This window comes from Epinephelus moara, chromosome 5 (genome assembly GCF_006386435.1).
Source record: "Epinephelus moara isolate mb chromosome 5, YSFRI_EMoa_1.0, whole genome shotgun sequence".
NCBI lineage: Eukaryota > Metazoa > Chordata > Actinopteri > Perciformes > Serranidae > Epinephelus > Epinephelus moara.
The window spans coordinates 22,421,627-22,440,294 of record NC_065510.1 but is presented as its reverse complement, the minus strand read 5'-3'; the positions used below and the strand labels follow the sequence as shown (position 1 = coordinate 22,440,294).

The window sequence follows — 18,668 nt, the reverse complement described above, 5'->3', positions numbered from 1 at the left end:
GATTAAAACTACCTCTGTAATTACCACACACACAGGGTCTTCTGCTGAGTTGACGAGTGTTTTGTTTCAGTGTTAACATGCTCCAATTCACCTGTCCCCACGAGGCCCAGCATGCACCTCTCTGTTTTGCCTTTGGCCTCCTCAGCTATTGGAGTTGTCTGCTGTGTGTCTAAACCGGAGAGGAAGCCCGCTCCTAATCATAGCAATCACTCATCCAAAAGGATCCCCGCCCTCTTAAAAGACAGCTATTTTTAGCCCCCATGTATATACAGTGTTTTCAGGCTTGTGTGATTATCATTGATTTGACTAAAACGACGGTGCTTGAAAGCTCAGTGGGACTCGAACAGAGCTGCCTTGAATCTTTACCAATGAGGGAGGCAATTATTACTGATTTCATATCAGCCGTGTTCTGCTGTCAGTCTGCAAATTCTTATGACTCTGTCACTGTGGAAAAATCTGTGATGCAAAGCTAAATTAGATTTGCTCATGATGTGTTTGACTGGCACCCATTATGTGCAATGGACAAATGGGAGCTGCATGAATGAATGGGGGTGGGAAACATTGGTTATATCTCAATTCTCCTGCTTTTTCTGAAAGCAGGTCCCCCATTCATGGGTGATTAACAGGCAGATCAGGGAGGTGGGCAGTGTTGCTTGGATGGCTTTGACTAATCTAACTGCTGCTGCCTCGCTTGGGTAATGGCTACAGGCTGGCTTGGAGAACTCAGACAAGCAATAAAGAGAAACATTCAAAACCACTGTATAAAGCTCTGCTCTCAAAGCCTAAAATCCTGCATGCACACTTTCATGCAGCCACTTCGAAACACTACAGAAAGTGACTCGCCTGACTGACAACTCCAGAGATTAAACTGATTATTGGCTGTTGCTGGAGTGAAACCAAAGTCTACAATGACATCAATGCCATGGCATATCGGCAGTAAAAATGTAAATAACAGCTTAATCCAAATAATAGAGTTTGTTGTCGGTGGTGTCACAGATAAACATGGGCACACTGTACTTTGCACCAAAAGGACATTATCAGTGAGCTTGTCTAATCTGAGTTACAGTATGCCAATGTGGCTGTGTGTTCTGATGGCTTTTAAACTAATTATGAGTGTTTATGTACTTTATCCATTAGTACTTCAGGGGTATTTTGGTGCATACAGTGCCGGACCTATCATTCAGCGCCTAAGTCAAGCCACTGGCCATTATTACTGCTATTAACTTTTTATATTTATTACCAAAAACAACAAGACCTAATGAGAAATAAACAACTTGGTGAACAAACACTTACTGCCTATGAGAGAATACAGTCACCCCTTTTCCCTCTCGGTGGCACCCATGGCGTCTGCCTATGTCGCCTATAGAAAGATCCGCAACTGGGTGCATGCTTGAATATTTGAATAACCAGATTGTATTTTGCTTCAATTTTAAAAATCCAAAAATGTCTACCAATGCATACTGAAGCATTAATTTTAATGTATTTGTACACCTCTCTCTACACGTCTATTTGTTTATGATTTTGGTTTCAACTGCAGATTAAAGTTTGGCCAACCAAAAAGAAAAAAAAAGACAATATCAGCTGAATGTCAAATCTGTTTCCAGCACATGATGTGGGGAGCAAAGAATTATATCATAGTTTGACATGGAGTGAATGAAGTGACATCTTGACCACTCAATAGATTTGCTTTCCCAGCAGCAATAGAAATATTGCTCCACCTAGTGGCGGCTGCCGTCACATTGTTACAGGGCAACATCCTCTCCTACAGTAAGAATGACTCCTCTCTCAGTATTTGCTGGGGTTCTTATAAGATCCATGTGAAGTGTAAAAAGTGAGGCCGGGAAGGCTGCTGCTCTATCTCCTCTTATCTAAAAATTGTGGGTGCGCGTGCATGCTTGTGCACGAGCTCCGTGTGGCAAACACTTTCAGAGGTGGCACTAGAAAAGACGAAGGAAGAGCGGGGGGGAGAAAAAGCAGGATAAAGTCCGGTGAGAGGAGAGGACAGAGAGACAGAAGAAAGTTGCAGAGGATATTTTAACTGAATTAAAGCAGACTGCTGCTCGCTGTTACCCTCTGAGTTTATTCCCAACATCGCTGCGCTGAGCACGGTGCCCTATTTCCAGGCGGCTCTGTCTACCTGCGCTGAGCCCCTCCCCTCTTCCTCCCCTCCTCCACCTCCTCCTCCTCCTCCTCTCCTCCCCCCCCCCCCCTCCTCGGAGTTTGTGTTGCACTCGTTGCAGTAGGAGGGTCCATGTGCACAAATGACGTCGCTCTGACTGAGTCCGACCGACTCCTTTCGTTTGTTTTTATTACTCTTTTTATCTAGGGCCCAGAATCGGTAATGTGCAAATTTGCGGCCATAATGTGAGATCATCTGCCGCTGTCGTCCGACCCGTCGCTGCCGTTCGTCCTGTCAGGAGCACTGGCTCCTCGCTGTTGAGGATTACTAGTGATAATACGCAGTAGACTTCTCCAGTGTGTGTCTAGCTGTCAAACTGACAACTATGTATTGGAAAGAGTGAGGGCAGAGCGCATTTGTTGATATTTATTGACTTTGCTTTTTTGCGTGTCTTTTTTTCGTCCTCTGGATTATCGCTGCCCAGCAACACGGCCACCTGACAACTCTGAATGTCGTAATTAAGGTAAGGAAGGACGGAGCTCCAGTGTTTGACTGTACATTTTAATTTGGGCGCTTGGGTCTGAGGTGATACTGAAAGCAAACTCCCCTACTGTGACTGTTCAGTCAGATAATGCAAGCATCCTCGCTCCGGTCGCCGTGTGGGAGAGACATTTAATAACTTTACACCGGGACCGTTAACCCTGGCTGTGTCTGCTCCATTATAAAAGTCGCCAAGAAGTTCATAGGCACTTTGTGCACCAACAAAAATAACCACAATCACCACCATCACTATCAATATTTGTGGATTTTATATCGCTGTGCGCACCTGTCAAGAGGTGCTGAGAAATATCCAGTGCTGTCAAATTCTCTCCAAAAAATGAGTTAAATAATTAATATTTTCCTCCTCCTGCACTTCATCCGTCGTGCCATTTTAAAAGCTGTCAATGAGTTGACTTTGATCACAACTTAAACAGCAACTATACAGCAAAAATCTTCTTTTAGAATTTATCCTGCGCAAACGCAAAATGGAGAGATATGCGAGTTGCATGTCCTACAGAGGCAGAGCAATCACGGCAGGAGCAAGACAGGAGGAATTGTCACTATGACATGTATTTTATTTGTTGTGTTTATGGATGTGCGCGTAACGTGCATGGGATATTTTGCAGGCAACGTGAATAACTTGAACTCTGATGTCTTTGGCTGCTCCACAGCTGCGAGCCCCTTTCAAATAGTGCACCGTCGCACCGCAAGAAATAAACCTTCAAACACCACCAAAAGCAATGCCTTATCACTGCAAGCTGTTAGGCCAAGTGTGTGATTATATCCAGGATTTATGATGCTTTTGCACATGACGGATCCAGCCGCTAAAGCAACATTTTAACTTATGTCGCAGCAATGTTGTGGCTGCAAGAGCAATAACTATTGAGTGACAGCTTTCCGACCAATCCATGAATGGGTCCGATAAAGCTGGTGGACTTCTGGCTGAGTTGTCCAATAGAGGAGCAGCAGAGGTGGGAATTTAAACAAAAAGCCCAGGCGACGTCACAGCGATACATTAACCCTTGCGTTGCAGTTCTCTCCAAGTTATCAGACTGTACATCCCTGTAGTGCAGCGATAAGGAACGTTATCTGTGAGAGAGAGGAAATACTGTACAGACTGGCTTTGAACTGCTTTATATTAACATATTGTTTACACAGCATCTAGTTTGTGCTTTTGTCTTGGTATTCTTTCAAAGTAAGTCATTATAATATCAAAATAAGTTTAATCTAGTGTGTTATTTGTAGATATAATCATTCTACATCTTCACACAGCTCCTTTTTCTGTGCCCTAACTTTTATGCCTCATTAGGTTTTTATCCGCTGAAGCAGAAGTTACTGCTTTGGCATCTATCCAAAACCTAAAAGACCATATTTACACTGTAGATTTAAGATTCATTAGCATATTCTTGAATATATAATAAAGCCTCACAAGACCTCTAATCTCTGCCTGAAGGTAAATACCTTTTATGCACCTGCCACTCAACTATTGTTACGGAATCAATGCCTTGTGTGCAGCATGTAAAAACAGCGCTGTGAATTTTTCTCATTCGTTTCTTTTCTTCTCTCCATTTACCAGGTGAATCAATGAGCCAGCAATGGAGACCAAAAGATACCAAAGTTTCTTTGACGGAAGCGATACAGAGAACAGATGGTCGCAGGTCCCCGGCACCATGGAGAACTGCTGCAGCACAGAGGATTCAAGTCTGACTAGCAGTGATATCCTGATGGACATAGTCAATGTCAGCTGCCCTGCTGGAAGCCCGGCCACCGACTGCAAAGACAACAATACAAAGAAGCAGGAGCAGCCAATGCTTCGGCTCAGCCAGAACCAGCCATTTGTTCTCCCACACTTCAACAACTCTGTCCATGGTCATAAGCAGGAAATGGACTCCAAGGAGCTTTCCAAGACTGTGGCTGAGTCTATGGGCCTGTATATGAATGCTGCCAGGGAGGCAGACTTTGCCTTCAGCCAGCATGGGGGTAGTACCAGCCCTGGGAAGATGTATCCAGTGTGTGGACGGGCTCTAGAGGAAGCCCAGTGTGGTTCCACAAAGAGTCCCAAGTTAAAGCCATTTGGTTTCCCGCAGCCCAGCACCACTCCCAGAGAATGCAGCGCTGGGACTCCAGTTAGTTCAGCTACAATGCTGGCCTCATCTCTGTCCTGCAGCCCCCAGACGTCCAGCTCCATCTCTAGCCCTGGGGGCAGCAACAACATGGTGTCTTCAACCACCAGTCCCCCTACGTGTTTTGGAACGGTGTGCTCGTCCGTCAGTAGTCCTGTCAGCCAGACGTCTTGTGCTGCTACTCTGACCCACATCAAGCGCAGGAATTCAGCCACATGTAGCCCCGTGGAGTCCAGCACAGTGGGCTCACCACCTCTCACCAGCCCGCTCAACGTCATGAGGTCCCCCATGTCCAGCCCCCAGAGTATGAGTAGTGTGAGATCGCCTCCGTCCTGCAGCACTACCTGTAACATTAGGTCATCCGTCTCAAGCCCCACAGGTGGCAGCTGTACCGGTACTGCCAACAACTGCAACACTGCGAGGCCCTCCATCTCCAGTCCGGCCACAGGGGGAACCATGGCTGTCAGCAGCCCACAGAACCCCACCTCAGGTGGGTTTCCTGTGTCCAGTCCTGCTGGTGGACTGGGTTTGGTGCAGAATGACACCAACAGTCCAGAAGCAGCAGGTCTGACCAGAGATACGGACTTCAAGAACTTTGAATTCCCTAAAGTAGAGATGGTAGACGGGGAAGTGTTCAACGTCGGCTTAGACCAGATGGGCATGGTTAAGTACATTAAGAACGAGCCTGGAACTGACTTCAGGAGCATGTGTTTAGGCAGCTCCAAATGTAATGCGAGTAGCACACCTTTTATCACACAGATTAAGAGTGAGCCAAACAAAAATGAGGGATGTATGAACCAACAGCCCTACAGTGAGCAGTCACCATCTCTTGGTCTCTTTCCTGCATCTGAGACCACCTATTTGTCCCTGAGGAATAACATTGATGAATACAGTCTTTCTGGTATCTTAGGACCCCCTGTCTCCTCTATAAATGGGAACTATGAGCCCGATGTGTTCTCCAACAATGTCCTGTCTAAAGGGGTTAAGCAGGAGACCACTGATGGCAGCTATTACCAAGAGAATAACAGCATGCCCACATCGGCCATTGTTGGAGTTAATTCCGGTGGACATTCATTCCATTACCAGATTGGAGCGCAAGGAACAATGTCTTTCACGCGGCATGATGTGAGGGACCAGTCCAACCCTTTGTTGAATCTAATTTCGCCTGTAACGGCGTTAATGGAGTCATGGAAATCTCGGCCGGGCATGTCACAGGGGTCACTGTCAGCCAGAGGTGAGGGATACCTGGGTCAGAACTGCATCACGGACAGCATGTCGAGGTAAGGAGAGTGAAGATGTCTCTATGTAGTCTGAGTGAGTGCCACTCAGTGTATCTTCGTCAGATCTCTGGCTTGAGTTGTGATAAATATGAAAGAATTCAGCTTTACATAGAGAAGCAGTTTTCATTTTTCCTAAATAATGGGTTTTTTTCTGTCAGTATACCTGTATAATAGCATGCCTCTCTAGAGGATCAGATAGATGGAGCGCCAGTTTGTTACAGTCAGACTCATATTGCACAAGGGACTTAGGGCGTTTGCTTTGAACTGTGCAAAAATAATAACAGCAGGGCTTGGGAAAGGCAGCGGGATGCTGGCTGGGGGAACAGGAATTAAAGGACGGGGTCCAGGTCATTGTTATAGTAGCATGTGATCACAACATCATCCCTGCTAGCACTGCCCTGTGTTCTACTGTAACACAGAGGCAAAGTTTACCTCTTATCGGGGGCCCGTGTGTATGTACAACAACAAAATTTATTGGTCTGTTATGGGAGGTCTGGCTAAGACCTTGTGTAATGCAAATATCTGTTTTTATGGGCCCTGATCCATTGGAAGCGTCATAAATTATGAATGATTGATCACATGCTTTTGTTGCCAAACTGATGAAATAAACAGTTGCTTTTGTGAGGGCGGGGGCTGAAACAAAACAAACAGGCCAAAGGGAAAAAAAATTATAATAGCCACCAATCTGGCAAAGTGAAACTTTGACACAGTTGTTGTGTTTCCAGTGTATTCTGGTGTCCTAGTTGCATGTGAAGCCGAACAAAGCAAATTATCAACAACACAGTTAATAACAGTAAAAATCAAAAACATTATGCAGACCGTGAAACACAAGGTAACATTGTCTAAAATACAGAAGTATGTATAATCACCTAACTGTGAGAAGTGATGGTGTTTCTATACTGTAAATCAGGAGATAGGTTTGTGGTCAGGGGAATCTGGGCGTGATATGATTTTTGTTTATATTACCAGCATTGAGAGTCTACTGCTGTTCTTATACACTACATTGCTATCTCTCTTTATGCATGGGATGTTATAAATTCACACTTTTTTATGAGCTTGTGCAAAGAAGCACTAAACCAAGTCATAAATGACTTCCTGTTTACTCACTTGCTGTAAGAGAAGTACAGCGTTTGAGCTGCAGCTGGGATGTCTATGTACGTTGCTCCGCTATGTCCGACTGTGTGACTTGACCATGACAATGCCAGAACGACTTTGGAAAGTGACGTTGCACAGAGTCTCCGAATGGAAATTTATTAGATCAAAAGCTTTCCTGATTACATTTGTAGGAACCAGCTTTCGCAGATCTCTCTGATTGCTCTGCTGTTTTCAGTTGTCTATTTTCATTTTATTCAGCTGTTGTCATTCAGATTGTGGGGAGAAGTTTGGAGGAAGGAACTCGAAAAAAAAAAAAGTCAGTTTATCTGTGTTACATCATCACTTGTCTGTTCACGTAGGTCATCGGCCTCAAACTGATTTACTGTAGGTCGCAAATGCAAAACACTGCTGATAATGGGAGTTGTTTCACTAAACATTAATGTGAAGAGTTTATGCATCTATCATAACCTTATTATTCAACAAGATATTAGACTAAACTCTTTTGGTCAACTGTGGCTCAACTGATGACTGAATTAACTGCTATGGTTCTCCTAATTCACTGCTCATAAAAACACACTAGATTGATTGCCCTTGTTATAGTATATTTCCCATGGCAGACATGTGAAGTAAGCATGTTTTGTGTGTGAGTCTGTATTTATTCACCCTGCATCTCACCCACAGATCTGACCTGATTACTTTATCATCAGTGTTTTTTACGTCTTCTCTGTTTGACATGTTTACTCAGCTTTATATGTACAGTACATGTGGGGCTAGAGAGTAGATAGTCTGCCTGTGTGTGTGTGTGCATGTGCTATAACAAGGCTCGCAGCTCTGAGGAGACTGATACAGCCCCGTTACCTTGGAGGCGACCCATATGGCAGGAGCCAAAGCGATGTTGACGGGATCACTGCCACCTTGGTCCTAATGAGATCCAGCTTAGCCCTAATGTCAGACAGGATGACAGTAAGAGGTGGGCCACATGGCAGCCAGCCAGGCAGGCAAGAAAGCAGACAGACACAAACACACATATACATACATACATACAATTACCGTGTATGCACATACACACATATACACTACACAAAGAGACATCTCGAGTAGAATGCAAGAATCTAACATTTTTCGGAGGTTTCTGCCTACTTTCAGTGTCCTGTTACAGCAGTAGTATTGTATTGATTGACAGCTATACTTAGACATAAACATAGGCTTATTGTATCCTGCCTGAAATCTGAAAATGCACTGCAGGAAATCTGTGGTACTGTCGAGCTTTGGACTGACTACACGGTGCCCAGGCCCAATATTTCATAGGCAAAAATGTTACGTAACCATTAAAAAGCACAACTAAAACTCTTTGATCCGCTGAAGCCTTGGATGACAGAGTGTAAAATCCCTTGGCTCTTTTTTTTCTCACTTTGGTTTCCTCTGTAAATGGTTTTAATTAAAAATGGCTGCTCATCTGAGCAGTCTGGATTACTTTGTGCAAAAACGTTTTAACTCAGATTCACAAGAGAGGAGGAAAAGGGGGGGGAAACGAGTCACCCTAACCAGAATTGTTGTATTTATGTGATGTTTGATTTAAACTTAATGCTGAGACAAACTTAGTGGCCAGAATGGTGTATTGTACATGATTAGAGGTTTGGATGCTGAGATTCTTTTATTACAAAAATGCTAAATTCCCATATTTATTCTTCTCAACACTATTTAAAAAGCTGTGCACCGTAGTTATGAAAGAAGTCTGATTTGTATGAAAAATGAAAATATGGAAATTATCATAAAATGACCTACATTTGTGTGCTGGATTATGTTTGCTCGCTGCCTAAATCTCCAAATCTCTTTTCACCCTATTTAGGGCATTTTTGTGCTGGTTTTCACAGTAATGTTTCACCAAATAGAATTACTCTAAAACTTGTCAGCCCCCTGACCTAATAATTTCATAATCTGACAAATGGTGAAGACTCAAAATAGAAGCCAACAATGTTTTGTTTTTTCATTAGATAAGCTCTCATTAATTTTTTTTGAGCGTTTTCTATAGCGATTGGAATTGTAGCACTTTGCTTTAGGCTGACATTTTCCTTGCTTTAAGCTCGCAGCCAGTTGCTGTAGATCAACAGAGTGTCCATCATGAGGAAGCACCAGATTCGAGCGAGGAGAATGCTTTGCACTGGACTCTGGCCAACCCTCAATGTTCTGCAGAGGGATGAAAAGGCATACTCCTGAGAGCACACTAATAAGGCTTTAATTGTATGTTCCTCCACTAAATTAATGGATGGAAATGATTTGATTAATTCAGACACTGCTGGATACTAATATCCAATTAAATCCCAACACCAGGCATGCACAGGGGCTCCCAGTGCATTATGGGTTCCTGACTATATAAAGCAGGCAGCTGCTTGTTTGGGTTGTGAAAAGGATGTTACAGGTGAAGGTGTTGGGGAATGGCTGTGGGTCTCAGCTGTCTACACTAATCTGGCAAAGATGTTGCTTATGGTGCATGCAAGTGTATTAATTATGTGCATTCCCATGTGCACTGTCTAAACTTTGTATTATTCCTTTAATTACTACCATATATTTGTCATATAATTCTGCTGAAGTTTATCCAAAGCACACATGGTGACAAACTTTAAGTCACAGGTTCACTCTTTCACTCTACTATAAGATAAAAATCTCTTTTTTCATTAAGTTCCTCGATTCAATGAGATTAAATTAATGCCAGGCAGCTTTAGAAAAACATACAAAAACCTTCCTTAGCGTACTCCTTTGAGTGTGTAGAAACTCTTGTTGATGATATCGTGAGTGCAGACCTCACAGGAATTGAGTATGAGTCATTTCATGCACTCTTAAGCGAGATGTATTAATATGGTGATGGTTCTGCAAAAGAGTGTTTAACAAACATAATAAATCAATTACTTTTGTGACTGAATGTATGCGACTTCCAGCCCATATATTGATGAAGAATAATGCAGCATGGACGGCGGGAGCTGTCCACCTTTAATGAATAAATTGGGTTCAACCAGTTAAAGATTAAAGTCATCATGTGCTCACAGTATACAGCACATTCCTCAGATTGTAGTGAGGCTTCATTTCAAAAGAAGACGTGAATTTATTTAATTTTTTCATTTATCAATATGTGTCTCAAAAGGTATTTTATGATTAATCCAGACTATGTGGTGGTTTGTTGAGGACACTGGGTGAAAAGTTCATGTTTTTCAGAGTGATTGAAACTGTACGAGAATTTAGAACGCTCATCTCAACCAACAGTTATTTTCAATAAAATCTATATAATGTAGGTAGTGCAGAACTCAAGAATAGGGCTGTAACTAACAATTAGTTTAATTATCAGTTAGTAATTGAATAGTTGTTTGGTCTGTAAAATTGCAGAAAATGGGGAAAAATGTCGATCAGTGTTACCAAAAGCCCAAGATGGCGTCCTCAAATGTCTTGTTTTGTCTTTTTATTGTCACAGAGGAGTAAAGAAACCAGAAACTATTCCTATTTTAGAACAAAGGAATAGGTTTCATTTCAACATTAAGGGCGGAAACATAAGAAACGGGGAATAGGGGGTCCTCTGCCGGAAAATTTTGAGCATCAGACACTTAATTTTCTGCATTCTAGTGAATTTTTCTTGTACCAATTTGTGCCTATACTGCATGAATATATGGTATGAATGTCTTCAATTTTGTCAAAATAAAAGTCCTTGGCTACTTTCATATTTTTAACAAATGCACTAAATATTTAGGTGGATGTGTCCCTTGCATCTACCCCAAAATCTAGACCTAGAATTTGGTCATTTTTTTCTTCAAAATTGACTCAAAGCAATTAAAGAACTATCGAATTAGTTGGCAATTAATTTGATAGTTGACGACAAATCGATTAATTGTTGGAGCTCTACTCAAAAACCCTGCAATACAATTGTGTGACACTAAGAACATCTAACTAGGAGGAACCTTTTCAAACACCATATTAGTTGCGGGATTTGCCAAGACAGTACAGCCAGAAATGGCTTTGAAATGGTCAATAAAAAACTATGCTATACCACAATTCACATTTAAACAATGTTAAAAATTATCAAAGTGTATCCCTTTTTACAATGTATGTGTTATACGTGAATTGAAATATACTGAAAATGTCTTCTGAGCTGCTGTCATAGCACTTTGGGACAAGCACATGAATAAATCACTGTCTGTGCACAGGTGTCTTTGGCAGTTCAAACTCTGCCTTTCAGTGCAACAGTCCAGTCCAGCAGCGAGTGATGAAAATCAGCTTGTTCTCCCAGGCACATATTAGCCGTGTTTTCACATCAAGCACGGAAACTTGTCGAATTTCAGCCTGTGAATCAGTTTAAAGAGAAGAGCGTGACATTGTCTGGCTCATGGAGGGAAGAAAAGTACTTGTATACTGATTGAGCATTGAAAATACATTTGTGGTATAATAGGATTTGTCATGCCCAAGGACAGCCTTGAAGCACCTGAACCAACCCGCTGCCTTTAACCATATCTCTTAAAATTAGACAAATAGTTGAACGAAATTATTTATATTTTCAGTGTTTCTCCTCTCGTGTGGATGGCATGAATATCTATGCATGGAAAAAAAGATAAATGTCTACTGGAAAAAGTCTAAATGAATAAAACACCTGAATGGATAAAAAAATATAATAATACAAAGAGCCCACAAGAATCCAGTTCTTTTCTATCTTCTGGGCAGCCAATCACTCGTTGGTGTGGGTGGATTGGAGGCTGTGTAAAGCAGAGTGGTGAGACTGTATTCAAGGTATGAGTAGTAAGAGCTGGTCAGACTGGTGAAATTCTACTGTCTGCTGGTTCTTAAAATACAAGAATTTATCCTTAAAAAATGAATGCTTGGTGATCATAAAAGCTCCTTCTGAGACATTCAAGACCTTGGCTGCAAGGTAAAAATGCTCTAGCAGAGAGAAAGACTTTTGAATTTCCTTAGGTAAAGGGGGTTAAATGGCTGCATGAGGCAGGGAGTTAGTAAACTGCTCGCAGATTGTGCAGAGATATTATCTGTGGTTGATCTTGATCTCATTAGAGATATTTTCACATTGCTCCTGCAGTGATGAAGCTTAATGCTGTTTCATAGCCTCTTATTGGAATTCAGTTTATTTTTATTTTTTTCTGAGCTATGCTGGCCAAAAAAATCAACACAAATTGATCTTGTAGACTTCCTCAGTTTGGTCAGAATCATTAATGGAACTCAGAGACTGACATACTCGTTCAATTTTTGGCATGAAATCACGCAGATCAGTCATTAGTTAGTAAAACTACACAGATCTTTCAAAATTGGGCCCTTATTTAAACATCAAGTGTGCAGGATTTAGAGGGATATGCTGGCAGAAATGGTTTAAAATATTAATTTGAAACTAAGATTCGTGTTTTGTTACCCTAGAATGAGCCCTGTATATCTACATGTGGAGCGGGACCTCTTCCAGGTCCTTGCCATGTTGTTTCTACAGTGGCCCAGAACAGACACACTTGTTCTAGATGGGACCATTGGTGTTTAAGCATCAGCCACCTTCTACATGCTTGGCACACAGGAGAAGTTTCAGTTGGCTGCATCTGCAACCTCACTGCTAAGTAAGAATTTAAAACAATTTGTTTCCTTAATAATCTCCTAAATCAATCCTCCTGAGGAGTTGGTGGAGACCAAATCAGAGCTCTTTGTCTGCTGGATGTGTAAATAGGCATTTTTTTTGCTAACAAGTTCACCACAACAACTTTATAAGGTGATAATATGTCAATGTTGTGTTTTTTACAGCTTGTTCCACTGGCCAAAAAAATCTATTTATGCAGTTTTAAGGGGAAAGTAAAGGTCACTGTCAGCATTTTGGCTTTTAGAGCAGATTTGGTTTTGCTAGCAGCTCTGTCATGCACCACAATACTGTTGTGTTCTCAAATCTTGTCCAAAATTATTCTTTTTTTCCCTCCTGCTTGAGGATAACTACAGTAGCTCAAAGTTTTGACTCATTTTAATGTCACGCTTGTCAGATTTGACTTCTTAGATTTTAACACAAAGAGAGAAAAAAGCTTAAATACGAAATGTAAGGAAGTTACAGATCTGATCTAAATATCCGACAATGCTATCTTAACAGGTATACCCACGAGGGCACAGTGAAAGCCAGCTCTCTGTTGCAGCTTTATGAATGAAAATGTTTTTTACTGTGCGCTATTAGAGCGTAGGAGTAAATGCCTACAGTGGATGTAATCTTTTTAAAAGAACATTGTGTGGCACAATGATCGGATGCTTTTGTTGCACAGAAAAGAAACCATGTTAAAAGTCTCCACTCTGCCTCTCCCACGCAGCGCCATGCACACACACACACACACACACACACACACACACACACACACACACACACACACAAGCACACAACACGGCCGCCGCCGCCAACAACAACAACAACAGCACACATTCTAGGCCGGACTTGACACCCCAATAAAAGTGTGGTTACTGCTGGCTGGGGCTCCTGGGATTTGAATGCGTGTCTTGTCCTCATTTGAACTTCTTCCTGAAACACAGTCTGGTGACAGAGGGCCAGATTTCCGCTAGGCCAGTCCTGCAGTTGGAGATCTACTCTCCATTACCTACCGCTGACATTCCCTTCTGTTGTTGAGGTCATTAACAAACTGCATAAAGGAGGCGGAATCTAAATACCAGAGCTGCAACAAAGCATAGTGTACGCTTCTGTTTGGTGATAAATGCCTTGATTTTTACAGCGTGCTGCTGTGTGAAATAATATAGCAGAATGGCAGCGCTTTGTTTACATTGTAGACTTAAAGATCTCTCATAAGTGGTCTTAAAGATCTCCTGAGTCATGAGCTTATAGGTTTTGTGCAGAGAAGCTGAATATAATGCACCATCATCTAAGATGATATAGCAACATGCTGGTATCAGTAATATAGAGTGACTACAGGGAAATATGTACATATTAAATCACAAATTACAAACAATAACGGGTCACAAGAGTCTATCAGTATTGTCATAAATAAAAAAGAATTGTTTGTAGAGCTAAATGCAGGCAGATGTCTAATTCATTGGTTGGACATTATTCACTCAGAGCTATAAAAAGCAATGAGATCTATATTTCATTTTTGGTGGAGAGGAAGCAGAGAGAACACATCTCGACTCTCTCTCCCAGTGTATTATTGTCTTCCCCTTGTATCCTGATATACTTGACTGAGCAAACAAGGCATGCCTTTATCATTCATTAATTAGAGTTTTCCCAAGTATTCATGCCAAAGTGCTTACGTTTAAACCCCCGTGTTTGTCTTGTCAGTTCCTCTGTGGAAAGGATGCCATAAAGGAAGAAATGTTCAAAAAATGTTAATTGTTCAGCTTGAAAGGTTCCCAAAGTAGGTCATGCATAGTTGGCTCAAAAAGAGTGAAGGGTGTGTGTGTGTTGGTTGAGGGGGGGTTATTCCGGGCCCTTTTACATAACACTTTTTATTCTCTTGCAAACACACGGACATGCATCCACAAACACTTTTACGTCAGCAGAACCCATGATTCAGAGAAGTGGCGCTGTCGACTATGACTTTAAAACATTAATAACTTTGTTGATAACTTAATTCATAACCCAAATGCCCGAAAGGCAGTGTAAACAGTAACAAACGATCTGTTAAGCGAATGGAAAACAGAGAAAAAGAAAGCCGGAAGTCAGCCTCTTTTATAGGTTGCCCAAATGGTTCGGAGGATTTTAATGCAGTGACCTTATTATTACTTTAGCAATTTAAATTTTTTTTTTTTCCCGGGTTGTGCTTTAGTTAATGCATCCATTTGCTCTGCTGTCTAGATGTTAATTCTGTGATAACATTTTTTAATTATTAACTCAAATAAATTATTAGATAGCTTTATCTAAATTGGGTCTGCTTTTAAATTACCTCTTGATTTAATAGCATGTGTTGCACTAAAACCAATCTTCTATTAAATATGTCCCACAGATACTACAGCTAACACAATGGATGTAACAAAGTACATACTATGTGTACTATATCGTATACTTTTAGGGAAAACATGTACAGTCCATCTTGCTATATATGTTCAAATCCCAGAAACATCCAGTAATGTTCACACACACGTTTTAGCCCTTAAAATGTATAATTAATTAAAAACTGTCATCATGGTGGTGACCTAGAAAACACACATTTACTGGGCATCTCCTCCTGCCCTGCTGTGGGGGAAAAACTAAATGATTTGTGGCCTTTGTAGAGCATTTCTTTTATTCCATTTAAAGACCATCCCACGGATTCTGTGTTATTTGGGGTACGGCTCCTCCAGTTCCACGCATGACGTATAGTGTCACACTGACCCAGCAGGTAAAAGGAGGCGTCCGAGGATCAAGTGACAGCTCAAAGAAAAAGACATTTTATCATACTGAACCTGACGCTGCAAAAAGGGTAAACGTGTTTGGCAGGAAGTGTAATATGATTTCTGTTTCCAGTAGAAGAGAGAAGAAAACTCATAATTAAATGGGATGTTAAGGGGTCAGCTTTCTCAAATTACACACACAAAAAACAACATACTTCTTTCTCCCTTTCTTAGGTTTCGTCTAGTCATGCAGCAGATTTTGGTTTCACTTGTCTATGTTTTGAGACGTCAACCTCAGACTTCTGCCACCAATACAGTGGAGGTGAATGAAATTTTGTTTGTAGAATAAATGTCTCCATTACCATAATGGTGATGATATTAATTGTGAACAGCTTTCACAAACTTTCTTGCCCCCATGAAAACTGTTTTGCAGCATCCTATGTGGATTATTCAGAGTAACTATTTACCTCTGCTGTGTTGGGGCTGCAGTAGAGATCTCAAAGGCAGATAGCGTGGGATTTCTAACCTCAATATATTTTTTGGTACCAAAGAAAATTTCTGAAAACGGTCAATTACTGAAACCTGGCACTGAATGTCAGATTTGTAGCTAATCATGTTTACTTACTCTTTAACCAGACAGTTTCTGATTCAATTTTTTTAACAATTTTATACTATTTCATTGAGGCAAAGTTCTTGTATGGCAGCATTTGTTAAAACAACATTACGTGTTTCAAACGTCTGAAAGTATCATATAAATGAGTATCAATTATATCAAAACGAGGTCTCAAAACACAGCCAGTTTAAACAAACATTACCTGCATAGCTAGCCGTAGCCACCTTGATGTCACGCATTGGTTTTTGGACTGCCATTTTGAAGTCTCTAATCTGGCGTTTTAACCAGCACCATCTTAGATTTTTTTTTTAAGCCAAAGGTGACCATATTTGGGTGAGGGGGTGGAGATAACCTTACCGCTAGCTGCCAGCTTTGTTAGCACAGTGCATCACAGTCTATGGTTAACTGAGACTATGCTAATGCTAACTTATGCTAGTGAAAATAGGGTTAAAAACATATAAACAAAATGTACTCACTGGAAAAACTAAACAACTGACTCTTAAGGGTCTATTAATACAACCACTAAATAAGACTTTTTCTAGGCGACTAAAATGTTACAATTAACCTTCATGAAATGAAAACACACTGAAATAGCGACAACTACAGATAGGCCAATAAAGACAGAGCGCAATGTGTCACACTCTGAAAACTATGCCCACTGAGGGGGCTGAAATGCTAATAAAATGGCTTAGCTCGGTAAAAACATTAGATATCAGTATGTCAAAGGATTATCTTAGCACCCCATATCTACCAGAGAAGAAAAGTTAAATTGACAAACTTAATATTGTCGCTCTATCTTGCTTATCTTGGAGAAATGACCCCACTGAACAGCCAGTAGTGAAATACTTTAATATTTACAACTACTTGATCGAATCACTAAGTAAGATCATCATTTAAGCTTACAAGACCAAAACTAGGCCTTACATGGTTTAGTTAGCTTCAACCTGTACAGTTTGTCAGGCCAAATAACAAAGTACTTGCTGCACGTCGGCATACTTAGTGTCAGGATCCTACAGTTTTCCTACATATTCCTGCTGGTGCAGATTTTCTGTCGGGCAGCTTATAAAAACTTAATTATGGATTCTTTACCATGCTGGTAGGGCATCCCACCATGAAGCAGCTTTGAGGTATTTTTGTGTTGTTTGCTAGCAGATGTAAATGACAAGGGGGCACCTTCACACCAGAGGTTGCGCTAGACTTTTTCGTCGCCGGTCATTTTGACCGACAAGGTCGTAAAAATCCGGTCATAATCTATTTTTACCGGCCATTTTAATTTTCGTTTTTAAATGATAATAAAGATATTCAAAGACATTTAGTTTTCATTCGTTCGTTTTTAATAAATCCAACAAGCAAGTTATAAAGTGTGCATTAATAAGGACATGAACGAAAAGAACAGACATCCACACACCTGTGCCGCGAGCGCTTCTGTCAAGCTGGATAGAGCGGATCGTAACAAACAGGGAGTCGGACACAGAAAAGACGAGAGAATCCGGCCAATTTTCAAAATAAAATAACAACAGCACGGGGAACGTGAGGAGAAAATGCCGTGTTTATAATTTAAAATAACACAACAGTGCATAACCGAACACATTTTTCAATACCATAATCACACAGTGCATAACCGAACACATTTTTCAATACCATAATCACTTCATTGCAATTTTTAATTTTGTGTCACCGAGCCTACAGACATAACTACATAAATAAAATGGTCAGAACAATATGCCCTATTCATTCAGTGTTTATCCAACACGCTCAATACATGGACATGCAATGACAAATTATCATTAACTTATTATGTTATAAAAAATGATTGAAATATGGACTTACCCATGTTTAAAATGACCTATTGAAGTGAAAAAACGAGTACTGACGGGAACAGACGAGTGGAGTCGAGCGCAGGAGAAATGCGCTGCCTGTGGTGTGGACAGTCAAACGCGTGGCACTAACGCGTCCGGTGTGTCCAGGCCGTTATGTCAACAACGCTACATGAAGCAGATGAATGACTTTTTCTCTGCAGTGTGAAAACGGCAGCCACTTAAACCACTGACTGTAAACTCCGCCGCCAAGTGGGCAGGGGTGGTAATTGCAACCGGTCAAAATGACCGACGGCCTTCAGATTTTCTGGTCATTGTTGTAAAAAACCGGTCAATGACCGAGAATATCCGGTTAACGCGACCCCTGCTTCACACAATACAAAGTCAATGAGGCGCGATGTATTGTTTTCCTCACTTAAATGTGCTCTGTCTCTACACTCTGTGAATCCATAGTTATGCTATGATTACAATACCTAACCAGCGCAGCGTTGTCACCATGGTAACCACTTGTCCATGGACAGCACCCACCTTTCGCTCAGAGCAACCATGTCCTTAATTATGCATCATTTTCAGCCTTAATGAAATTTAAACGGGTGAGTTAACTAAGAATTCTCACCCTGTACAGTTGTCGTGAACCGGGAAATAAGCTGTTTTTGTACCAGGCTGGAAATGTGTTTATATCTGCTGTTAAGTTGGGCACTTTAACATGGGTGTCCATGAAGTTTGACTGGCTTTGGAGCCAGCCTCAAGTGGTCATTT

General features: G+C 41.2%; 1 protein-coding gene across 1 annotated transcript in view; it reads left to right on the top strand.

The window, feature by feature from the left end:
* The first annotated feature begins 2,257 nt into the window (after positions 1–2,257).
* Positions 2,258–18,668, top strand: part of nr3c2 (nuclear receptor subfamily 3, group C, member 2) — a 92,772-nt gene continuing 76,361 nt past the window's right edge. Inside the window, exons 1-2 of the mRNA XM_050045003.1 lie at positions 2,258–2,642; positions 4,236–6,062. Of these exons, the coding sequence (XP_049900960.1) occupies positions 4,255–6,062 (1,808 nt within the window). The 5' untranslated portion in view covers positions 2,258–2,642; positions 4,236–4,254. The remainder of the gene's footprint in view (positions 2,643–4,235; positions 6,063–18,668) is intronic.